This window comes from Neoarius graeffei, chromosome 21 (assembly GCF_027579695.1).
Source record: "Neoarius graeffei isolate fNeoGra1 chromosome 21, fNeoGra1.pri, whole genome shotgun sequence".
NCBI classification, from domain to species: domain Eukaryota; kingdom Metazoa; phylum Chordata; class Actinopteri; order Siluriformes; family Ariidae; genus Neoarius; species Neoarius graeffei.
In genome coordinates, this window is record NC_083589.1 from 55,299,918 (window position 1) to 55,322,376 (window position 22,459).

At 44.4% G+C, this 22,459-nt stretch overlaps 1 protein-coding gene across 1 annotated transcript in view; it reads right to left on the bottom strand.

Moving 5' to 3' along the window:
* hspa14 (heat shock protein 14) overlaps positions 1-22,459 on the bottom strand; it is a 29,049-nt gene that overhangs the window by 6,204 nt on the left and 386 nt on the right. Inside the window, exons 2-10 of the mRNA XM_060903369.1 lie at positions 22,349-22,429; positions 16,227-16,309; positions 14,672-14,720; positions 14,471-14,576; positions 10,986-11,076; positions 10,772-10,876; positions 5,333-5,494; positions 5,089-5,244; positions 4,910-5,012 (exon numbers count right to left, since the gene is read on the bottom strand). Coding sequence (XP_060759352.1) covers positions 4,910-5,012; positions 5,089-5,244; positions 5,333-5,494; positions 10,772-10,876; positions 10,986-11,076; positions 14,471-14,576; positions 14,672-14,720; positions 16,227-16,309; positions 22,349-22,429 — 936 coding nt within the window. The remainder of the gene's footprint in view (positions 1-4,909; positions 5,013-5,088; positions 5,245-5,332; positions 5,495-10,771; positions 10,877-10,985; positions 11,077-14,470; positions 14,577-14,671; positions 14,721-16,226; positions 16,310-22,348; positions 22,430-22,459) is intronic.

The following is a 22,459-nucleotide window of genomic DNA, read 5'->3' on the forward strand; positions in this document are numbered from 1 at the left end:
AATAAAACATATATTCTGGAGCTGGGGCTGGTCGTGCAGGACTTTCATTCTGAAACGGAAGAAAAGAAGACTGACTGTATAAAATTCAACTGACTGCTGACGCAAGTACAAAATTAGTCTGGCTAACGCGACTTCAAAGCTCTGCGAGCATTTGGTCTGGCAAAGATATTAAGCCCAAATGTTTCCCAAAGCGCGTGGTTGACCCGCCTCCCTGAAATGCCTCAGTTTGCTACTGGTCGAAGCCAGAAAAGGCTGTGACGAAGCTTAAACCAATCACGTCACTCTTTCCTCTGACGTATGCGACGCGACGGGGCTAACTGGTAGATTAAACTCTTACCGAAGCCGGTCGGGAGCAAGGCGAAAACGTCCTTCCTTTCAATAAATACCTCCAGGGCTGCTCTTTGCTCTGTTTTCAATGAGAACTTGCTCCATGTTCGTAATGTTTCTAGTGAATGAAGCGCTTCCGGCATAGATTCTGTAAACAATCTATGGCTTCCGGTCGCAGTTCTACTACGTCACTGCCTTGAACACGCCTCTACCCAGGGTCGTTGGAGATGCTCAAAGTTGATTGGCTCCCGATTTTTCGGGAGCTTGGAAGAGCTGTAGATAGCTTGCCTTGCCAGACTAAGCTCGCAACAGGCCCTCGTGTTGCGTCACACTTAGGATGGGCGGGCCCAGGCTAGTACAAAATACCCATATGATATCCTACGTACCGTTTTACGAGAGAAATAATCCCGAATTGTAAAAGTCGACTTGATTTTTTCCATCCGGACGATCACTTGCCGGCACAGCTCAGCTTGCTTTGAAATCGGGCTGTGCAATATAACGAATATACTCGATACGTCGCTGAAAATTCTGTGTGCGATACATAAAATTATTATATCGTAACTATTGAGTATTTTATGGTCATCTTCCGACTTGTGTTTGTTTCAAGTTTGTTTAAAACCTTTCCTGGTGGTTTTCTCCCTGTCCCTCAGGCAGTAACGTGAGAGGCTGCCTAAGGGTAAAGAAAACAATAACGTCACGCACTCGCCAAACAATCCCGGGCGACATCTCGGTGCTGAAAGTAACTGCCGGGAAGATTTTCTAGTTTCGGTTGTGTTGCCAGATTGGGTGGTTTTAAGTGCGTTTTGGCAGGTTTTGAACATATTTTGGGCTGGAAAACGTCAGCAGTATCTGGCAACACTGCCGGCGGGAAATTACCTGGTTCCGGTTTACAGCGCTGACTCAGTTCGTGCAATCGCTGATTTTGCATAGGCTACCGTGTAAGCTCTGGCAATTTCAGCGACAAATTAAAAATGGAAGCAGACGAATTGGTTCCTAAAAGAACTAGTAAGGGGTCAGTCATCTGGCATTTTTTTGGATATTGCGAGGAGGACGTGGAACAGCAAATGCCAGTTTGTAAAGTGTGCAAAAAAACCCTGTCATCACGAAGGGCAGCAGCCGGAATTATACACATCTGAGAGGCAGAGCCAGAAAACATTCAGTTCAAAAGTGTGCAAAGAGAAAAATTATGTTTTGCAGATCTCTCCCTCTATTGTGAATGTTCCAGTGGTTCTCAGTAGTCAGGTTAATAGCTTGGAGATATATATTTTTTTAATAATTTAATGAATGAGCACTTTTCTTATTTAGGCTAAGGGCCCGTTTACACGAGGACGCTGTCGGGTAAAAACGACTAAATATTTTATCGGAAGTGCCTTTCGTCTACACGGGGACGGCGTTTCCGAGGCTGAAAAACGGAAAAAATTGAAAACGCCTTCCAGAGGCCCACTTTACACGGGGACGGTCTGAAACAAAAACGCAAAAGTCCGTTTTCATTCTCACTTTTTTCCGCGTCTACACGACCGTTTTCAAGGAGGAAATCTGCGTCTATACGGTGACGCACAAATGTGTGGAATTCAATTGGATGTGCATGCCAGGCGGCTAGGTGGTGCTGTGAAAGACCTCCGCTATGTCTGCACGCATGCGCAACGTCTTCCGTCTTGTCTGATCTGCACATCTGCGCCGCGAAAACTTTGCCTACTCTGGCTATGGTAAGTAAGTAAAAAAGTAAGAGCATACTATACCCGCCTCTGTTCATTAACGGTATATGTGCAGATTCGGTATAGATGTTCGAAGGACTCCTGGACGTTTATTAAAGCTGCCAGAGCAGCTTGAAGGTCCGTTGGATCGATGTAATCAGACATGCTCTTACTTTTTTACTTACTTTCTTACTTCCCGGGCTGGCATGTACAGTATATGACATGTATGACGTAAACGCGTACCCGACGTGAGCAGATCCGAGCAGAGTTTCGCATATTGGGTAGTTTAGACGGATATGCAACGGGGGCTGTTTTTAACTTATCCACTCTGGAAGGCGTTTTCAATTTTTTCCGTTTTTCAGCCTCGGAAACGCCGTCCCCGTGTAGACGAAAGGCACTTCCGATAAAATATTTCGTCGTTTTTACCCGACAGCATCCTCGTGTAAACGGGCCCAGAGTGGATAAGTTAAAAACAGCCCCCGTTGCATATCCGTCTAAACTACCCAATACGCGAAACTCTGCTCGGATCTGCTCACGTCGGGTACGCGTTTACGTCATACATATGTCATATACTGTACATGCCAGCCCGGGAAGTAAGAAAGTAAGTAAAAAAGTAAGAGCATGTCTGATTACGTCGATCCAATGGACCTTCAAGCTGCTCTGGCAGCTTTAATAAACGTCCAGGAGTCCTTCGAACATCTATACCGAATCTGCACATATACTGTTAATGAACAGAGGCGGGTATAGCATGCTCTTACTTTTTTACTTACTTTCTTACTTACCATAGCCAGAGTAGGCAAAGTTTTCGCGGCGCATACGTGCAGCTCAGACAAGACGGAAGACGTTGCGAATGCGTGCAGGCATAGTGGAGGTCTTTCACAGCACCACCTAGCCACCTGGCATGCACATCCAATTGAATTCCACACATTTTGCGTCTATACGGTGACGCATGATTTCCTCCTTGAAAACGGTCGTGTAGATGCGGAAAAAAGTGAGAATGAAAACGGACTTTCGCGTTTTTGTTTCAGACCGTCCCCGTGTAAAGTGGGCCTAAATGTCTCTCTCAGTGTTGAGCTTGCACTTTATTGATCTGAGCTCTGAGCAGCTCTGTATTGTTTTGCCCCTTTGTTGCAATTTTCAAGATTGTTTTTGCAGTCTGTGCCACATCTTTGTTGAATAAAAATAGTCTTATTTCAATTCAATTGTGATTAATCACGAACATGACAATTTAAAATGTGTTGTTGAAAACCACCTGTAAAGTTAACCAAGAATGTTATTTAATCTGCAGGGATTGTAGTGAAAACAGTAAAGAGTAAAAGTTAGATTTCATGGGGTCCTTTAGAGGAGATTTAAATATATCGAGATGTATATCCAGGGATGTGATTTGGGGCTGGTGAAATTATCTGAAAATTTTAGGCGGGGGTCTGGGGTCCGCAGGCCCCTAGCTGGTCCAGGGCAGTGCCCTGGTGGGGGGACAAGGAGGGGAAGCCCCCGGGTTTTGGGGTTTTCTGACTTAAAAATTGTACTAAAATGGCAAGCAAAACACACAAGAAAAAACTTGTCATGATTAACAAATTCAAGCCAATTTAATGGTCAACATGCAACTCTGACACACACACACACACCCCAAAGAACCAGCGCGAGCAGGGCCCACTAGCCCCGCGCCTTGGGACGTAATTCGCCCCGAGGCGAGCCGCAGCGCTCCGTTTAGGTTTCATTTCTATCCCGGGCTCCAGCCCGACTTTGGACGCTCGTAGCTCGAGCAGGGGAGGTCCCAGTATCCCCAAGCTTGACAGCCAGAGACCTCTGCCCTCTCCCCAAAGAACGAAATCGCTGAACAAATGTCTCAGTCTTATGTCCAACGTCTGTAGCAACCTCTTTCTCCAACCATTCCCAGCGGGACTTGTTTTTCACTATTCTGTCGATTTCTTTAACTCGATTTGCATCTTTACGCTCGATCACGGAGGCTACCATCTTTCAACTCTGTTTGAAGCGAGCTTACGTACAGCTAACAAGCGCGTTCATTGGTTATTACAGAGCGATGGGCCAATCACGTACCTCGTTTCATCTCAATGACGTAATTGCGTAAATGACGTAATTACGTCAATGAGATGAAACGAGGTACGTGATTGGCCCATCGCTCTGTAACAACCAATGAACGCGCTCGCTTCAAACAAAGAGTTGAAAGATGGCAGCCTCCGTGATCGAGGCATAAAGATGCAAATCCGAGGCTGCCATCTTTCAAACAAGGTCGGAACGAATAGGATACGAATGTGGATTTGAGGGAAAAATCGGAAACCTTTTTTTTTTCAAGTTTTGAGGTGAAAAAAGCGGAATTCCGTGAATTCGCGGAAAAATCACATCCCTGTATATCGTGAAATGGAGAAAATGTATCGGGATATTCATTTTTTCCCATATCGCACAGCCCTACTTTGAAATGTTCGTTTCTGATTCTTTCCAAGCAGCCCGTCCTGCCCCAACTGCCTCCTGCCGCTTCTCAGATGAACGCAGGAAACAAACGTTTAAAAACTGCTCGTACTCGTTTGAAGGAGTCTTGTGAATAGCGGTATTTCTGCTAGTCACAAATTTGTAAATGCGGTCAAAATCTGGGTCAGCCATTGTTGTTGTATTGAAGAAAGAAAGCGTGTAGAGCTTGCTGGCAACACCGATGTGGCGTGAAATTTTTAACATGGCGGCTGCCGATTCGCACATTGACGGATCATCATTTTTTCATTTAAAAAAAAAAAAAAAGTGTACGCCTGGTCATTAACCCCCTCTCCGCCGCGTATGGTTTGTACGCTCATGATAATGATAAATTATGGATGACCCCTTACTACATCGTACACACGCACGCACACACACTCCTGGCGCCCCCTCGTGTTCACTACCTTGTTGACATCTGAAGTGGATAAGTTGACTTGCTCCAGGAGTTTTCGGATTGGCTGGATGCTCTTACTGAACAGGTTTGAGCAGATCAACTCGAAGCGTGCTCTGCGAACACAAAACATTTAGATCTTTAGAACGTTTAGGGCTATTACACTGACGTGCAGGTGGAACAAGCGCTTACCTGGACACGTTACACTCGAAGTCCATGCCATCATAAAGCGAGTCGACGAAGCAGTTGGAGCTGCCCAGTGTAGACAGTGTGTGTTTGGCTACATCAGCGCTGTTCATCAGCTTCATCATTGCCCTCGGGTTCCCACTCACATCGTGCTTATACAACCTGTGGACGCACAAACATGCTCACGCAATGAGCTCCAGTTTTAAAAACCCTACAGACGCACTCTCAAGATAAGGAGCTGCACGCTTACTTTTTGAACTCGCCAGCCAGATACTGAGCCAAAGCCTGTGTGAAACTCTCTCCTCCGGTGCTGTGGTCAGTGTGCGTAGCGAGCACTCGGTACATCCCACTGTTCACCTCTAGAGCCGTCACACTTAATGACGTGCCGCCGAGCTTATACACCAGCACATGGCTAAACAATATTAAAAGAATAAACGTTAACCAAGAAGAAAGCTACACATTTCATGGCAGTGTTATACTCTATACAGTCAGCATATACGCTCGCCACTTTATTACAAACACCCATCCACCTGCTGCTTTATGCGGTTATCTAATCAGTGGCACAACGCGTCAATTAATGCGAACACAAATCAAGCGCTTCAGTGAATTAATGTTCACTCCTGCAAACATAAGAACAGGAAAAATCGCGATCTCAAAGTGTGACTGAGTGAGTGAGCGACAGTTCTGTGGGTGGAAACAAACACCTTGTTAAGAGAGGGTCAGAGGAAAATGGACAGATTGGTTTGAGCTTTTTTGCCAGGAAGGAAAGATATAGTAACTCATGTAATCACTCTTTACAACCGTGGTGAGCAGAAAAGCATCTTTTGCAACATCAGAACACCACACTGGGTTCTAGTCCTGCAGCCGAGAACAGGAACAGGGATGAGAGTGGGTGGTCATCAAAAAAAGCAGAAAACAAGATAAAAGGTATGCGAGGGTGCCCGAAGCCAACGGGGGGGTCTGGGAGGGATACCCCCCAGGAAAATTTTGAAAAATAAGGCCTTACAAACCACTTTTCCTGCAATCTGAGCTGTAGTAGATAAAAAAAAAAAAGTATTTTTTATACATTTACATGAAAATATGTTTCAAATCAATAGGAGTATTGTTTGAATTCAAAATAATCACATTCTACGTTCAAGGGTATGGTTATAATTCATGATCAACAAAAATGACAAACTAAATTCACATTAAACTTAAAGGGGTACCAAATATAATATATACAGTTGCTGATGTGACAAAGTAACGTATTCTATCAAATTTATATACTAGAAAACAACGAAATATCTTGGTAATTGTAAATATAATACTTTATACGCTAAACCGCACAAGAGTCGCCATTTTTAAAAGACCGTGACGTCAGCGCTACCCACTGCACTAGCGGAACTCTCCGAAATAGAGGAGATAAGCGTGTAATCATGGCGTCGGGCGCATCAAGTGAAGGCGACAGCTCTGTCGAATCATACGAAGAGATCCCGCAAGACACACTGCAAGCAGGCTATGGCTTAGAAGGGTACCAGTTTGAACCTAGGAGAGGTACTATGTAGTGGAAGTTCATTATGTCTAACTATTAAAGCTATTTTAAGTTCGTTTCTTAAGACAAGGATTTTTTAAGATGTTACCATGTTGACAGTTTCGGCGAGAATCTTCCGCTCACGAGTCCAGCAGAATTTATTTGCTGCAATGAGATAGGCGCCACCCGTGGACTTGTGAAATTGTCGCAAGAGGCAGAAACGGGTATTTCACACGTGCTATTCCCAAGATCAATGAGCCAACACAACTGGGCACATACATACGTCATGAGTGTTACGCAGAGAAAATGAACGTGCATTCTGATTGGATAAAATTAATATCATGGCGGGCTGTTCAAACTGCGGAAATAGTTTGCTTGAGCTACTTTCAAAACACTATAACTTTCCAACCTTAGAACAAAAAACTTTTGTAAGTCTTGAATAAGGTTCGTTAATGTGTGTTTTATTGTTATATTTACTCTATATATTGCCCTCTGTTCCCCTTTAAGTTTTACTAATTATAAAAATGTTCATATATTAAATAAAATTTCTTAGGGTGACTGACCTTTTCTCTCTACGTCCTCATTAGTTGCATATGATTTCTTAAAGTCTTTTGAAATATTCAAGTTTTCAAAACTGTCAGCATTAATTCAGATTTACTGACTAACTATCATATACATGTTCAGCGTATTAAATCAAACGAATGCTAAGTTTATGGGATAATGTCTATGTACACGTTATACAATTATTTATAGTTCAGTCACTTCTCATTTTCATTTGATCATTTCGACAACTTCTTCAGCTTTTTGGCCAAAGACAAGAGCTTGTCAGTCCTCTCTTTTGTAAGAACTGTTATGATTGGCTATCATGCTCTCGCCAGCGATGTTTTGGCCAATTACATTGTAGATAACACATATTCTACCACGAGACTTGGCGAGACTAAAGATGGCGAAAATGTCAACATGTAACATCGTCGTAGGAATTAATTACGCTTGAGTATCACGAAGGAACATACCCCAACCCCCCTCAATAAATGAAAAAAAAAAATTTCAACGGATTTGGCATAATATAAAAAGGTCGATTTTTACTCAGAAAAAGCGGAAATCCGCGGAAAACTCTCATCCCTCCAGGAATCTTAGAATCAAGGACAACAAGAGTGCTCCGAGAGCGCTCCGAGAGCACAATATCCCCCGCTGGCAACTCGGCCATAACGCTGGCAAAATGCGACCGAATTGAACGAAACTGCAATATGCGTATTAACGACATAGAACAAAGAATCCTGCCAAGTTTGGTGAAATTCCTCCAAAAATTGAGAGAGGAGTTGATTTCAGAAGGTGAGTGCCCTTCCCGGGACGGATGATTGCCATGACATAATCCCCCTTCGGCCAGAAGGAGATAAAAATTGTGAGTGAAGTTGATTTCAGAAAGCAAGCACACCTTGATGAAATTGTCAAAGTACGAGTTTGTTAATAATCAAGGGCATAACTCTGGTAAAATTTGCCCAAATTAAACGAAATTTCAATCTGCGTATAACAGTCATATAACAAAGCGTTCTGCCAAGTTTGGTGAAATTCCTCCACAAATTGTCAGCGGAGTTGATTTCAGAAGAACGTACACCCTCATGAAATTAAAGTACAAGTCATTTTTAAACTTGCTTTATTTCTTAATTAAACGTGTTAATTACGTTTTCGGTTTTAGTAACCTTATATCGTGACTCGTATTGGCAACTAATCGCAATTAAATATTATACTTATCGGTCTATTCGGTTTTTAGCCGTGTTGAATTTAGTTCGTTTGGTCCACGGCAGGCGTCGCTTATCCGCGCGATCTTCACGAGACTTCGAAACGTGAAGTGTCAGCCAGGTGTCAGCGCCGCCATTTTGAAAACTGTTTTCCAAACGAAGTATTGCACAAAAACGAGTTTAAATGACGATTACCGCCGACTTTTTTCAAACTTTCCTGATTGCTATCAAAACAAACAAAACTTCCGGCTTGATCACATCAGCATTCGAAAGAGGCCGCGCGCGTCTTTTGACGACGTTGGCAGATGTTGGTCACTTTGATTTCCGCTGTACGTTTTACTTCCGTCCTACGATGTCTTGCACAGGTCTCAATGAATCTCGTTTACGGCCATTGCTTTGACATATGGACCGATATATTACAGAGCATATTTCAAACTTGCTATAGCAGTGACAAAATGAGAAAATGAAAATGAGAAATAGAATTTTGATAAATTTTTTTTTTTTAATTTTGCCTTCAGTTCCCCTTTAATCAAGGGCCAAAACCCTGGTAAAATTTTCACAAATGAAATTAAATCATAACCTGCGTATTTCCGTCATATAACAAGGCCTTTTGCCAAGCTTCGAGAAATTCGTCCAAAAATAGTGAGAGGAGTTGATGTCAGAAGGCGAGCGCACCTTCATGAAATTGTGAAAGCACAAGGTTGTTAATCAAGGGCTGGAACTCTGGGAAAATGCGACTGAATTGAACGAAATTACAGTATACATACTACCGACATACAACAAAGAATCCTGCCAAGTTTGGTGAAATTCCTCCAAAAATTGTGAAAGGAGTTGATTTCAGAAGGTGAGCGCCCTTCCCAGGACGGACGGATGGACAGATGGAAATCGCCATGACATAATCCTCCTTTGGGCCTTTCGGCCAGCGGGAGATAAGTTCCTATTAAAGTGGCCGGTGAGCGTATAGTGAAAAAGAAGCAATTCAGCTCGATTGTGAGCTTGCAGATAATACATTCCTGTGCAAAGAAATGTTAATTACTCCGAGTTAATAAACAAAAGCTCATTGAAAACACTACAATGAACAGCGGCTCGATCACTTTTCTTCACCAAGAAGGTGACGATTATCCTCTTCAGTAGTTAAATGTGATATGAATGAGATGTAACGTGAATAACTGACACTGTTTTTTGTTCCAAGTGCCATGTAATGCCACATTGAAAGGAATCTGAAAGTCCTAGTTTTATCACAATACTAATTGCTAACGTTAATCATGTCACTCAGCTAACACAGATGAAGCTCCGACTAACATCCTTTCACTGACAATGGGATGGAGGTTACGGATTATGAGAGGAACTAACGCTATGTTCACACTGCAAGGCTTAATGCTCAATTCCGATTTTTTTGTGAAATCCGATTTTTTTGTGAGGTCGTTCACATTAACAAATATATGCGACTTGTATGTGATCCTCAGTATGAACGAAAAGCGACCTAAAAGTGTTCCGCATGCGCATTGCAGGATACGACGACGTCACACGCAGTGAGCATGGCCAGTGTTTACGGAAGTAAAACCGCCCGGTTGCGGTATGACCCATCCAATCTAGCTTGAATAGCTGCATCCCCCCCAAATGGAAATCAGCTCCCTAACCTCTGCGTCCTTCCATTGAGAAGATTCAGAACCTTCACAGCCCGAAGCGTCCCTCGCATTGATGTCATGCGCAGGGGCGCAGATACGTTTTTTGAACCGGGGGGGACAAAGCTGCCAGCAAACCAACCCCAACCCCGATATGCCTGTCAAACTTCTTGTGGGTTACCATAGCAACCAAGCTCAAGCTCGCAACCTGTGCAGTCTGCGCAGCTCAACCAACCGAATATCAGTCTTTGTTTTGTTTTATGTGAGTTGTTGCAACTATGTATGTACTGCTGTGCACCTCAATAAACCGAATGGTAATTAGTCTTTTGATTTTTCCGTGAGGTTTGCCTTATGCAAAGAAAGACAGCATAGACGTTTTTTCCTCCCTATAAGTGGGGGGGACCGAACGAGGTGAATTTAAATCTGGGTGGGACGAATCTCCCCCGTCCCCCCCTCTATCTGCGCCCGTGATTATGCGCCATGTTGTTGTAACTTTTTTTGAGAGACCCGCCGCCTACTTCAGCGCAGAATAGTGACGTTTGTGGCTTGTTGATGACGTGCAAGTCGGATGAATGTGACCTGGCGGTTCAGACTGAAGTCGCATATGAAAAGATCGGATAGGAATCGGAATTAGGACCACATATCCAAACGGCCTGGGTCGAATTTGAAAAAATCGGATCTGTGTCGTTCATATTGTCAATAAAAGATCGGATACAGGTCACATATGGGCGAAAAGATCGGATTTGAGTCACTTCAGCCTGCAGTGTGAACGTAGCCTAACTAACACCGTGACGAGACAAGCTTGGAGACTCTACCTCTTCCCTGATGGAGTGTCCTGGCCGATGCTGTAGGCCAGGAGTGCAGCGGAGGGCTCGTGAATCAGACGGAGAACGTTGAATCCGGCTCCTTCTGCAGCGTTCCTGAAACAAAGCAGTACCGTAAAACATCCCGTCACATCATACCAAACACTACTTGAACACTTGGATACTGGATTTTTTTTTTTTTTAAATTGATTGACCAGATCCATACCTCAATGCCTTTTTCTGCATCTCGGCAAACTCAAAAGGCACGGTGATGACGGCATCTTTAACATCAGAACCCAAAGCTGACTGAGCCGTCTCTGCACAAAACACAAACAAAAAAAAAAAATTATTATTTGAGGAATTTACCGGACAATAGGGGTGTTCACACGGCACATATTTGCATCGATGCTGCACCGATATATTTTGTTGCGATATATCTTACACCGGTGTAAATTTTGTGGAGCGTTCACATGTCACAAACCTGCTTACTAGAGAGAAGCGTGTTAGCACCGGTGCAGCCCCACTGGCGTTCACACGGCAGTTTTTGCGACCGTGCTATACGATAGTAATAATGCGGAAATGAAATATGCGCATGCGTGAAAATGTACTTCCTTTTCCCGGTTGTCATGGCATCACCAAGCGCCGGGAAAACAACGTGGATGAAGACACCAGTGTTGCCAGATACTGCTGACGTTTTCCAGCCCAAAATATGTTCAAAGAACCGCGCTGAGGAGAATGCGCCAGGGTTCCACTCAAACAGCCTAAACACCACTTACATAAAAGCAACTTAAGAACTCGTATCAACTGACCTGTAGGCGTGAACTACCTGTCAAATTGGGCGGGACGTTCACGCCTCCGTAACGCAACATCAGCTGATAAGGCACGTCACCACTCGACATCTGGTGACTGTTTCTGAAGAAGGCGGGAGATCCTCGCCAAAACTGTTAACGAGGCAACAAGCTTAAAAAATATCCTTGTCTAAGAAACGAACTTAAAATATTTGTAATAGTTAGACATAATGAACATCCACTACGTATTAAAAATAAGCTATGGAGAAGATTGTGCCAAAGAGGTACACTACCTGGAAAAGCTAGGAAAAAAATTGGCGCGACAAAGAAACCATCTCCGCTTCAATCTCCGCTGCCGAGACGAAGGCGTCATTCCAGCAAGCCTCTACATAAAAAATCCGATACCAACAAGAAACGTGGAAAGGACCATCGAAAGAGCGCGAATGACTCTGGTAAGAGAAAGAATCAGATGCACGACTAACAAAATCAACAATTTAAACACAGAAATAGCACAAAGAAAACAAGAATTCAAACGCCGGTTCAAACTCAGCAGTGACATGGAAAAAAATATGGAAGAACATCTGAATGCAATACAAGAACAAGAGTTTTCAAAAACAAAAACACGCCATATTAAAAAAACTGAACAGACTTATCAATAAGAAACAAAATAAATGCAAGGACAAGCAAATAAACGAGAAATGGATTTGCAACCTGTCTAAACACACACTAACAACAGCAGAATGCACTATACTCTCACGGGGACTAAACTATGCCATCACACCAAATAAAATCCCGCATGAAGAATTCGTATTAGCCACGGAACTAGCGTGCAATATGATACAGGACCAAGGACAGAAAGCCGCATTAAGGAACGAAATAGCAGGCATCCTCACCTCAGCTAAACCGCCACCCAGAAACATAACCAAACAGGAAATGGAAGCCATCAGAACACTCGCAAAGAACAAGAAAATAACAATATTACCGGCTGATAAAGGGAGGACCACGGTTATCATGGACACTAATCAATATGAAAAACAAATGAATGAAATGCTCACGGACCCAAACACATATGAAATACTCAAAAAAGACCCGACGGAGGAAAAGAAAAGAAGACTAAAGCTATTACTCAAACCATTACTGGATGACAACAAAATCGATAAACAAACATACAACCACCTCATCCCCACAGCAAACATCACCCCCCGGATATACGGCACACCGAAAGTTCATAAACCCGGAGCACCACTAAGACCCATAGTAGACAGTATAGGATCAGTTACCTACAACCTTTCCAAGACGCTGGCAGACATAATCAAACCACTCCTCGGACTCACGGAATACCACTGCAAAAACTCAAAACAACTGGTGAAAGAACTAAAAGGAAATCAAGATAAAAAAGGATTAAATGTTTGTATCGCATGACGTCATATCCCTCTTTACAAAAACACCGGTCACAAACACTCTCAACATAGTAGAAAACCGGTTAAAAGCAGACAGAACCCTGAAAAAACGCACAAAACTTACAGTACAGGACATAACAAAACTATTACATTTCATTTCCACTTCCACATTTTTCCAATTTAGAGGCATAATCTATAGACAAAAAGAGGGATTTGCAATGGGGGACCCGCTATCTGCCACTCTATGTAACTTTTTTATGGAGGATCTGGAAACCCGAGCCATAGAAACAGCACCGGATGACTGCAAACCCATTTTCTGGAAAAGATACGTTGATGACATTCTCGAAATAACCAAAACAGGACACACACAACAACTCACGGATCATTTAAACTCCATAGACAAGACAGGCAACATCAAATTCACACACGAAGAGGAAACGGACAAGACAATAGCTTTTCTGGACTTAAAAATACACCACACAGAAGAAGGGAACATTAGAATTACAACATACAGAAAACCTACACACACCGACCAATATCTTCTCTGGACATCTGAACATCCCATCGCACACAAAATGTCAGTAATCAGAACGCTATACGACCGAACACAGAGCATCACAGAGGAGAAAGACAGACAGGAGGAGGAACAACACATCCAACAGGCATTAAAAAACTGCCAATATCCACCGTGGGCAATTCGGAAAGGGAAATTACAGACACAAAAGAAAATAAACAAACAAGAAAAAACACAGAAAAAACAAACCGGGGCTTTGTCACACTACCGTACATAAAAGGAGTCACAGAACGCATCCAACGATCCATGAGGAAATACCACATCAACACCCCGGTCAAACCATACAAGAACCTCCGACAGCTGCTAGTTCACCCCAAAGACAAAATACAACTGGACAATAAATGCAACGTTATCTATGAAATCCCTTGCCGTTCATGTAATAAAGTCTATATTGGTGAAACGGGCAGATGCTTCCATACTCGAAGGAAAGAACACCAAATAGAGTGTGAAAAAGAAACAACAAGAAGACTCACAAGATCCGAAAAAGCACACCAAGAAAACCTAAAATCAGCCATTTCAGACCACTGCAAACGGCAAAATCACATAATGAATTGGGAAGAGGCCAGAGTCATTCGCGCTGAAGAAAACAGATTCCAGCGTTGGATTTTAGAGGCAGTGGAGATACGCAAGCGGGCGCAGAGGACGATGAACCGGGACGAGGGAGCGTATGCGCTGTCGCACACCTGGAGTGCCGTCCTGGAGGAGCGACCTGACAGCAGGAGGCGTGAACTACCTGTCAAATTGGGCGGGACGTTCACGCCTCCGTAACGCAACATCAGCTGATAAGGCACGTCACCACTCGACATCTGGTGACTGTTTCTGAAGAAGGCGGGAGATTCTCGCCGAAACTGTTAACGAGGTAACAAGCTTAAAAAATATCCTTGTCTAAGAAACGAACTTAAAATATTTGTAATAGTTAGACATAATGAACATCCACTACGTAACTGACCTTTCATTTTGTGGAAAACCAACTTGGCTACGTCTTCAGGGGACACGTACTTTGTCGTCTCGCCTGTGTCGAGTTCATACATGGGCATATCCCCTTTGTTGACAATCTAAAAAGTTGGGAGAAATAAAGTAAAGTAGTGTAGTGTACTTTACTCGATCGAAAAAGATTACTAATCAGAAATAAGATCAGAAATATACTCACTGTGCACTTGCTTTCGTCTCTGTGTGCCTGAGCCGCTGGATCATCGTAGCTGAAAGAACATGTGGTTCAAATGTTTAACCGTCACATTTTTAAAAAAATCTTGGCTCACAGACAACCTAGAGCAGACCTGGGCATTTTCCGGCCCACAGGCCGCATCCGGCCCTTTGGTTCATTCTGACCGGCCCGCGTAAGGTTAATTAGAAATTACAAAATAAACGTATTTTCTAATTTTACCTCATGCATGGACTGAATGTGCATTGCTTTTATTTTGAAGTTGTGTTCAACAAAAACGCAATGCGCGCGACATGAACATGATATGAAATCCCACGAAACCTAATCCCGCGATAACTACTTCCGTGGGGCGGCACGGTGGTGTAGTGGTTAGCACTGTCGCCTCACAGCAAGAAGGTCCTGGGTTCGAGCCCCGGGGCCGGCGAGGGCCTTTCTGTGCGGAGTTTGCATGTTCTCTCCGTGTGGGTTTCCTCCGGGTGCTCCGGTTTCCCCCACAGTCCAAAGACATGCAGGTTAGGTTAACTGGTGACTCTAAATTGAGCGTAGGTGTGAGTGTGAGTGTGAATGGTTGTCTGTGTCTATGTGTCAGCCCTGTGATGACCTGGCGACTTGTCCAGGGTGTACCCCGCCTTTCGCCCGTAGTCAGCTGGGATAGGCTCCAGCTTGCCTGCGACCCTGTAGAACAGGATAAAGCGGCTACAGATAATGAGATGAGAACTACTTCCGTAATTTGTCCAGACCAACCACAAACTTGTATGTCATCCTTCAAACGGTTCAGCCAATCACATCGTGTGACGTCACCAGCAGGCGCCGGAGCCGATCTCCGGCGAAAAACACCAAATGAGGTGATTAGACTACAAATGTGGGCATCATTATTATAATATGACGTATCTTGCTTGATATTTGGAGTAGAAAGACAATATTGTGATATCTTTATTGTGTTTTGGGGTGAATGTGACTGGAAAAAAAAAAAAAAAAAAAAAAGGTACAAACGTTCACATTTTGTTAACCATTGTTTTGGGAAATTTGATTGAATAAATGACATTTTTTGTAAGGCAACCTTGTTTTTTTTCCATACTCTTACCAGTCTTAACAGCTTGTAAAAACAATGATATTTATTGCTTTATATAAAGAAATACAATTAATATTATGCAGAATTTAGTTCAGCCTTATGGTCCGGCCCTCCACAAAATTTTGTTTCTCATGTGGCCCCATGGAAAAAATAATTGCCCACCCCTGACCTAGAGGTAGAATACCGAGTGCAAAAGTTTGCATCCCTAATGACTGATTTCTGGGTAGAAAATTGCAAAATAAATAAATAAAGCACCTGTGCACCCAAGTCACTTCTTTGCTGTGCTAAGGATGCGGAAATTTTTGCACTCGGCTGCACATAAAACGGGTCATTTAAAAAACAGCACAACTGGAAGAACAGCATAATTGGGTGCTTTAACAAAAGGTCATCTGTCTTGACCAATTCGCTCCATCTAGTGATTCGATTTTGGAAAGGAAAAAAAAAAAAAAAAAAAAAAGACACGAGACGTACCGTCTGCCGAGAATCTGCTTCACTTTCACCACAGTATTGGCAGCGTTCCTTATTCTGCCCTGCTTCGCCGCAATACCAACAATCTGAAGAAAAGAAGTGATAGACGTGTGATCAGTATATATTTATTTCACTGCTGTCAAGTCTAAGAGGGAAACGTTAAGAGAAATAGAATGGAAATTTTGCTGGATTTCTACAACACAAGCTTAAAATGCATGCGACTACTAGAAGACTTGTACAGTTTGAGAAACAAAACACGATACAGTCAGCTGCGGAATTATTGACACCCTTTGTAAAGAGAAAAAGGGGTCTGGTCATTTCGCTTAATCTCGCACGGAAAATATGAGAAATCAATCTTAAATTTATTCAAAAGGAACAAACCTGACCAATATACTAAAGTACGAAGCGCTTTGTATCTACACTGTATATTTTGCTGTTGTCTTTTGAACGTGTTCGATTTGGGATTTGTGCCGGAATTCGAACTGGGCATCTCGGCTTGAGGCGATACTGGGTGGGTTACATAATGAAGCCAGAAATGGAAACATGAATAGCAAGAACATTTATGCTAACCAGTGGTAATGGTTAGCGCTGCCGCTTCACAGCAAGAAGGTTCCAGGTTCGAATATCACGGCCGACGGGGGCCTTTGTGTGTGGAGTTTGCATGTTCTCGCCATGTCCGCGTGGGTTTCCTCTGGGTGCTCTGGTTTCCTCACACACTTCAAAGACATGCAGATTTTAAAAAAACAAACAAACAAAAGAAACCCCACAGCCATGGGGTTGCACAAGCCAGTACATACTTTGCATCGGTCCCAAGCCCGGACAGATTGGGGAAGGTTGCGTCAAGAAGGGCATCCGGTATAAAAACCTTTGCCAGATCAAATATGCCGAACAGACCCGCTATGGCGACCCCTAATGGAAGCAGCCGAAAGAAGAAGAATATTAATAATCCGGTCCAATACTGGAATGAAATACAGAAACGGAGCTAATTGCTGATGATGGGCGGCACGGTGGTGTAGTGGTTAGCACTGTCGCCTCATAGCAAGAAGGTTCTGGGTTCGAGCCCAGTGGCCGACGAGGGCCTTTCTGTGCGGAGTTTGCATGTTCTCTCCGTGGGTTTCCTCCGGGTGCTCCGGTTTCCCCCACAGTCCAAAGACATGCAGTTAGGTTAACGTGGGGCGGCCTTGGGCTGAAGTGCCCTTGAGCAAGGTACCTGACCCCTAACTGCTCCCCGGGCACTGTAGCGTGGCTGCCCACTGCTCTGGGTGTGTGTGTTCACTGCTTCAGACGGGTTAAATGCAGAGGATGAATTTCACTGTGCTTGAAGTATGCATGTGACAAAGGTTTCTTCTTCTTCTGATCTATTATACAGTAGAGCACGATTATAATACGATCACCATTACACCAAAACAGTTGTAACACGGTCAGCTCATGGCTCCCGAAAATTTAACTTAACTTCATGCAGCTGCATTCAAGAACTCAACAGTCTGAGGTGGGGTTTACATTAGACCGTATCAGCGGATCATCAGATTAACGTTTTTAAAAACGATTAGCGTGCACACAGCAACGCCAATACACAGATACACTAATCACATGACTAATTCGGCACGCAAGTTGAAATGTGTCAGCGCGGCTCATCGCTTCCTCCTCAGCGGCTGCGCTCCAAATCACTCCGCCCTGAACAGCGAGTGCCCTCTGGAGGGTGCGCACTCCGGCCCTGCGCAGCTCACAGAGCGCGGGAGTGAAGCGCACGAGCAGTGATTCGGGACTGAGCCGCTGTGCGCAAGTCACTCACCACTTGCAAGTGGAAGGATGGCAAGCCTAAAGACCATCATAACTACACAATGGGCAGTATTTGCATCAGTATTTGCAGTATTTTCATACTTTTATACTCTTTAATGAAAGGTGATACAAGGCGGAAGTCGGCGCCGTTTTTCAGCAGTCGCGTCACATGACCAACGCCAGCGAATCAGGAAGGTGGATGTCACAGTGACGTTGTCCAATGACGACGCCAGCTAGAGCTCAGCACAGCGTATCCGCGTATTCTCAATGTTTACACAGCACCGGACCAGACACGATCTGGATTGAATACGTGGACCCTGGCGGATTCCCGTTTCCCGGCGTTTTAATGTAAACGGACAGTGCATCCGCAAAGAAAACGAGACAGATACGGTCTAATGTAAACTTGGCCTGAGACTCAGAAGAAGTCTTGAAAGAATTCTTGAAGAGTTACTTGAAAATGCGCCAACATGGCTTGAATGCAATGATACTTCTGCGGCAAATCTACAAAACATGCTTCATTTTATCCGACTGCAGGGCCGCACGAGATTACACTGCTCAGAGTGCGGAAATGCACAGACGTGAGTGAACGTGCGCGGATTTAACAGGCAGCAAAATTTTATTACATATTATCTGTTACACTGACAGTCAACAATTTTAAAAAAATAAGTAAATTATCAGCATGGTAAAAACGATCGTATTTCTTGCAATTTCTTCGTCGGATATCTTCAGTGAACTGGTTTATATGAAAAAAAAAAAATCAAGCTCTCAGAATGTTTTCTACTCGACCCATGCCAGATTTTCCAGGCCATTATAATACGGATCCACTCATAACACGGTCGGATCCCAACTACTGTGTTTAGAACAGCGCTCCACTGTATGATCAAAAGTGGGCAAAAGATCCCAAATCCTTGAGTAGACATCAAAGCTACTGGTGCTGCTCATGACTTCACTGACAAAGCAGTACAGTTTTGATTGTACTTGCATGAAAATCAGGCACCTTTATTCACTTCCACTATCTAGCCAAAAGTATATGGACACCTAACCAGCTCTCACTCACACACACACGACTGTTGATCATTCAATTCCCAAACCATGGGCTTTCCACATGAGAAGGCTTTCCACTAGAGTTTGGAGCGTGTCTGCGGAGATTCATCCATTCAGAAACAAAAGCAGGAAGTGATGTCAAGCGAGGAGGCCTAGGGTGCAGTCAGCATTCCAGTTCATCATAAGCCTAGGTCACAACCAGACGTACGATTTTTTGGCATTTCCCCAAATCGCTGCGTTTTTTTTTGTTCATGGAGAAAGACGCACGTTGGCCGTAAGTTTGTCTTGCAACCTGAAAAAAAACGTAAGTGCCCGTAGAGTTTGTTTGACATGACAAAGAACCTCTGCGGCCGGTCTACGGCTCGAAAATCAGCACATCACGCGCGCCCTCCGTGCATTTCTTGCACGTAGACCGGCCGTAGGAGCACGTACAGCCGGTTGTGACCGAGGCTATAAAGGTGTTCAGTGGGGTTGAGGTCAGGGCTCTGTACAGGACACAGTTCTTCCACACCAACATTTGCATACCACGTCTTCACGGAGTGTGCTTTGTGCACAGGGGCATTGTCGTACTTGAGCACATTTGCACCTGGTAGTTCCAGTGAAGGGAACTGTGCAGGAAAATGGGGGCTGCGATGGTGAGATGAGAAATCGAGTGCAGGCAGCGTGGAGCAGTTGGAGAAGGATTTCGGGAGTCATTTGTGATCGGAAAGTCCCAGCAAAAGTGAAAGGTAAGATGTATAAGACAGTAGTGAGACCAGCTGTGATGTACGGATTGGAGACCGTACCCTTAACGAAGAGACAGGAGGCAAAGTTGGAGGTGGCGGAGTTGAGGATGTTACGGTCTGCAATGGGAGGTTGGACAGGATAAGGGACAAGCGTATCAGAGGGACAGCACATGTAGAGAGCTTGGGAATTAAGCTAAGAGAGATGAGACTGAGATGGTATGGGCACATCCTGAGAAGAGATGCAGAGCATGTGGGAAGGAGAATGTTGAGGATGGAGCTGCCAGGCAAACGAAAACGAGGAAGGCCAAAGAGGGAGATACACGGATGTGGTGAGAGAGGACATGAAAGTGGCAGATCCGAGCAATGGAGACGAAAGATCCACTGTGGCGACCCCTAATCGGGAGCAGCTAGAAGAAGTTGTTCCAGTGAAGGGAAATTGTAAATCTACACCATATGAAGACACTGTGTGCTTCCAAACAAACAAAGAACCATCTATGGATCCAACTAGATCCTAGGAAACTCTTAAAGCCTGTCCTGTTACTTTCTCTGATACTGGAGATCTTAAAGTGCCATTCCACCATTGGATGTATTCTTTGGCATAAAATACAATATATTTTATGACATGACTAGACAGAGAAATCTTTTAGCTTCAAAATGATATCAATTTTTTGACAACGACAAGTATATTAATTTTGCGACCAAAGTCACCTACCCTTTTAATTTCCGCGCGGTAGTGAAACGTGATGTCATCGGCAGGTTCCCCTTCTTGTGTACCACGTCACGTGTGACGTGGCACAGATTATCAGCAATGGTGGACAGAACGCGATTTCCACTTGTCGATTGCTGTGCCGATATTCACCATCGACCGTCTCCTTTGGGCATCACTTGCTATTTTCCTTCGCTTCTTTTCCGAAGCTGACAATCGCGTTCTATCCGCCATCGCTGATAATCTGTGCCACGTCACACGTGACGTGGTACACAAGAAGGGGAACCTGCCAATGACATCACGTTTCACTACCGCGCGGAAATTAAAAGGGTAGGTGACTTTGGTCGCAAAATTAATATACTTGTCGTTGTCAAAAAATTATGTTTGATATATCATTTTGAAGGGCGGCACGGTGGTGTAGTGGTTAGCGCTGTCACCTCACAGCAAGAAGGTCCGGGTTCGAGCCCCGTGGCCGGTGAGGGCCTTTCTGTGCGGAGTTTGCATGTTCTCCCCGTGTCCGCGTGGGTTTCCTCCGGGTGCTCCGGTTTCCCCCACAGTTTCCCCCAAAGACATGCAGGTTAGGTTAACTGGTGACTCTAAATTGAGCGTAGGTGTGAATGTGAGTGTGAATGGTTGTCTGTGTCTATGTGTCAGCCCTGTGATGACCTGGCGACTTGTCCAGGGTGTACCCCGCCTTTCGCCCGTAGTCAGCTGGGATAGGCTCCAGCTTGCCTGCGACCCTTTAGAACAGGATAAAGCGGCTAGAGATATCATTTTGAAGCTAAAAGATTTCTCTGTCTAGTCATGTTGTCATAAAATATATTGTATTTTATGCCAAAAAAATACATCCAATGGTGGAATGGCACTTTAAAGCTGAGAGAGTAGCAGAGATGCGTGTATCAGAAAGTACAGTGGGTTATTGTTGTTATTATATTTTCCTTCGGCGGCACGGTGGTGTAGTGGTTAGCGCTGTCGCCTCACAGCAAGAAGGTCCTGGGTTCGAGCCCCGTGGCCGGCGAGGGCCTTTCTGTGCGGAGTTTGCATGTTCTCCCTGTGCCCGCGTGGGTTTCCTCCGGGTGCTCTGGTTTCCCCCACAGTCCAAAGACATGCAGGTTAGGTTAACTGGTGACTCTAAATTGACCGTAGGTGTGAATGTGAGTGTGAATGGTTGTCTGTGTCTATGTGTCAGCCCTGTGATGACCTGGCGACTTGTCCAGGGTGTACCCCGCCTTTCGCCCGTAGTCAGCTGGGATAGGCTCCAGCTCGCCTGCGACCCTGTAGAACAGGATAAACCGGCTAGAGATATCATTTTGAAGCTAAAAGATTTCTCTGTCTAGTCATGTTGTCATAAAATATATTGTATTTTATGCCAAAAAAATACATCCAATGGTGGAATGGCACTTTAAAGCTGAGAGAGTAGCAGAGATGCGTGTATCAGAAAGTACAGTGGGTTATTGTTGTTACTATATTTTCCTTCGGCGGCACGGTGGTGTAGTGGTTAGCGCTGTCGCCTCACAGCAAGAAGGTCCTGGGTTCGAGCCCCGGGGCCGGCGAGGGCCTTTCTGTGTGGAGTTTGCATGTTGTCCGCGTGGGTTTCCTCCGGGTGGGTTTCCTCCGGGTGCTCCGGTTTCCCCCACAGTCCAAAGACATGCAGGTTAGGTTAACTGGTGACTCTAAATTGAGCGTAGGTGTGAATGTGAATGGTTGTCTGTGTCTATGTGTCAGCCCTGTGATGACCTGGCGACTTGTCCAGGGTGTACCCCGCCTTTCGCCCGTAGTCAGCTGGGATAGGCTCCAGCTCGCCTGCGACCCTGTAGAAGGATAAAGCGGCTAGAGATAATGAGATGAGATGAGATATTTTCCTTCTTTACCTGTTCAGTTTCTCTGTAAGCCACAACAGCTGGAGTGACTCTGTCTCCTGCATCATTGGCCACCACATCAGCCCTTCCATCCTGAGACAGATAAAAACACACCCTTATGAT